Raw genomic sequence first — 3,624 nt, 5'->3', positions numbered from 1 at the left:
TTTGTGCATAAATTCAAACAAACACTTTAATTTATTTTTTATTATTTAGGGAGCATTATAAATAGTTATGTTTTAAAAGAAAAAAAATAACACATTCAATTGAACGAAACTATGCATGCCTATTTAAATATATTTACACATGGCGTGTGTATATCGTATATATACATATATATTATTCATACCTTCGGTGTATAGGACGCAAGCAGATTTTGACATCAAATTTTGGGGTAAAAAAATGCGTCTTATACATCGAAAAATACGGTAAGTCAACAATATTAACTCTGACCCAGTTGACAATTCCGAACCTTCTGTAGAATCCAACAATATCAACTCTGACCAAGTTGACAATTCCAAACCTTCTGTAGAATCCAACAATATCAACTCTGACCAAGTTGACAATTCCAAACCATCTGTAGAATCCAACAATATTAACTCTGACCAAGTTGATTTTGCTGAAAGCTAAATTTTAATTATTCTTTCTATGATCAGCAACAGGTTAGACTGAGTATTTGCTTCATATTGTTCTTAATTTGTACATTACGAAATTTTAATCAGGGATATGTTAGGCCGTTTGTTCAAAACCAGAACTTGTGAGCCAGATTTAACGATGAGAAACAAAACGCCATCGCAAAACTACTTTTCAGACGAAGTAAAAATCACCATAATAAACTGTTGTTTATTCACGTTTTTATCATGTAAAATGCTACACTAAAATACCTCTTTTATCATTTTACATTTTCATCATTGTTTACACTTTTCTATTTTGTAATTTTATCACCCTAAACTTTTCCCATTGAGACCTAGAATCAAGGAAATGAAACAAAATTATTCTAAGTTATCATGAAATTAAAGAAGTTTAAATATTTCTTCTGCGTCGCAGTTACTTTACGCGGAATACAGTGATAGCAATTGGTTGAGATGATGATGGGGACCGTTTTACCCTCACGATTCACACAAAATCACGTAACGACATCAACTTTCATGCTTGTTTCACTTTAGGAAACTTATGCTGTTTAAATGTAACTTGAATTTTCTACTCTATAACTTTATCGCAATGCTTAATTTCTACAACATCTCTCAATATCAGAGATCCGGTACTTTTATGTATTGTTTTAATATAATATTATTTTTTTTGCCTTGGTTGCATTGTGAATTGATATTTTATTACTTTATTTAACTCTTACTACATCACATATAGTAAATTTTATAACGGTTAAACTTTTCCAAAACTCCAATTTTTTCCCCTATCCCGTCCATCAAAAGGGTTCTGATACCTTCTATCTATATATTAAGCACTACATTTTTTCTTCCAATTAACATGTGTTGATATTAATATTACACCCGCCTTCCTTACTGAACAAATTCCATAAAGTTCTGCGGAATGAAATTAGTTCCAAACCATAAATGTACAAAAACACATTGTTGTATGGTACACGTGTGACGTTATCATAACTTGTATGAATGTGCCAAAACTCTTTGTTGTCTGGTACACAAATGACATCATCATAACTTGTATGAATGTGCCAAAACTCTTTGTTGTCTGATACACGAATGACGTTATCATATCTTGTATGAATGTGCCAAACTCTTTGTTGTCTGGTACACAAATGACATCATCATTACTTGTATGAATGTACCAAAACTCTTTGTTGTCTGGTACACAAATGACATCATCATATCTTGTATGAATGTGCCAAAACTCTTTGTTGTCTGGTACATAAATGACATCATCATAACTTGTATGAATGTGCCAAAACTCTTTGTTGTCTGGTACATATGTGACGTTATCATATCTTGTATGAATGTGCAACAACTCACCGTTTCTGGTACACATGTGATATTCAAATATACCTGTAATCGGAGATCAGTAAAGTTTAAATTTCTACAATTATTGAAGATAGCTTATCACGTTGTTTTTACATTCTTCACTTTTTGTATTTGTAAAGGAAGAAGGAAAGTTTTCCAACGTTTTAGTCATACAGAGTAATGACTACGTGGTGACGTCACAGGACAAAGCAGTTGGTGTACAGTGTTCTTACGACGTGGGAAATAAAACTGGTGAAACTCAGGTCAATGTGACGTAAGTAAATATCCATTTTATTTTATTTGGATGAATGGAAGAAAATATTGGTTTATAATATTTTTATTGAACGTAAAGGTTGTTCCAGAAACTGGCCTATTTCAAGCCCACACGATCAAGCCACTTTCCCGCTATACGGGATTGTTTACCTTGTTAGCCCACTGGATCAAGCCACTTTCCCGCTATACCAGATTGTTTCCCTTATTAGCCCACACGATTAGGCCACTTTTCCCCTTCACGGGATTGCTTCCCTCGTTAGCCCACAAGATCAGGCAACTTTTCCCCTACACGGGATTGTTTTCGTTGTTAGCCCACAGGATCAGACAACTTTTCCCCTACACGGAATTGTTTTCCTTGTTAGCCCACAGGATCAGGCCACTTTTCCCCTACACGGGATTGTTTCCCTTGTTAGCCCACAGGATTATTTCCTTTATAAGCCCACACAAGCACGTATCTAGCTCTGTGAATAACAGTGACTCAACTTTGTATATGCTAGCGCGTCATCTTTTACAGTATCGTGTCAATTTTTACCTGGATTCCTCTTGGTTGTTGTTAAGCGTAATGCTGCACAATAGACGTAAACTGTGTATATTTAAAAATAAAGTTGGTGCAACTGTTACTGCTTCTTTTTATTTTATTGGTTATTAGGGCACTCGCAATTTGCGAATCGAGAGTTCGAATCCTGTCACTGAACATGCTTGCCCTTTAAGTTGTGGGGGCGTTATAATGTGACGATCAATCCCACTTTTCGTATGTTAAGAGAAGTACAAGGGTTGGCGATGGGTGATATTGATATGCTACCTTGCCTCTAATCTATCACTTCTAAATTAAAGACGGCTAGCGCAGATAGCCCCCGAGTAGCTATGCATGAAATTCAAGAAACTAATTTTTTTATTTCTAAATTTAAATAATTTCCGATTTTTTTATAACCGTTTTTCTAGAAACAGTTTGGGAGGGATCTGAGAAGGTGAATTGAAGGTTTCAACTCTTATCTTAGTGTTAATGGAATGTACATTCTTCCTAAACCCAAGGAGTGTATAGCTGGTGAAGGTCAACAGTCACAGCTGACGTCACTACCCATAACATAATAAAACAACAACAACAAAACAAGCCGCTCTAATCCCGGAACCTGAAGTCACAAGGTCAAAGGATTATGGCTTGGCACTCCCTAAAACAAGATCACCCATCCTAACAAGAGTCGAACCGGCTTTTAATGATCGTTAACCATGAAAGTCGGTTGACTATCGTGGCAACCATTAAAGTGACGTCACAAGTGAACGAACGCTTCTTTATTTTATTTTTTTCTTAAGTATCTGTAACTAGGCTTAAAACGACTGTATTTGGTAATTAAATTGAACGTGATAAGCAAGCAGAATTATTATTTTAGTTGCAAGTTAATTCCTTTCATAATTACATCCCCCCCCCAGTGGCACAGCGGTATGACTGCGGACTTATAACGCTAGAATCCTGGTTTCGATACCCGTGGTGGGCAGAGCACAGATAGCCCATTGTGTAGCTTTGTACTTAATTAAAAACAAACTTAA

At 35.5% G+C, this 3,624-nt stretch overlaps 1 protein-coding gene across 1 annotated transcript in view; it reads left to right on the top strand.

Moving 5' to 3' along the window:
• LOC106476169 overlaps positions 1 to 2,080 on the top strand; it is a gene marked incomplete at its 3' end in the record, with an annotated part of 7,558 nt that extends 5,478 nt beyond the window's left edge. The window contains exon 4 of the mRNA XM_013936836.1: positions 1,947 to 2,080. Coding sequence (XP_013792290.1) covers positions 1,947 to 2,080 — 134 coding nt within the window. The remainder of the gene's footprint in view (positions 1 to 1,946) is intronic.
• Positions 2,081 to 3,624: the final 1,544 nt, after the last annotated feature.

This window comes from Limulus polyphemus, unplaced genomic scaffold (assembly GCF_000517525.1).
Source record: "Limulus polyphemus unplaced genomic scaffold, Limulus_polyphemus-2.1.2 Scaffold9955, whole genome shotgun sequence".
In the NCBI taxonomy this organism is placed as follows: Eukaryota; Metazoa; Arthropoda; class Merostomata; order Xiphosura; family Limulidae; genus Limulus; species Limulus polyphemus.
This window is presented reverse-complemented; position numbering and strand designations above follow the sequence as displayed.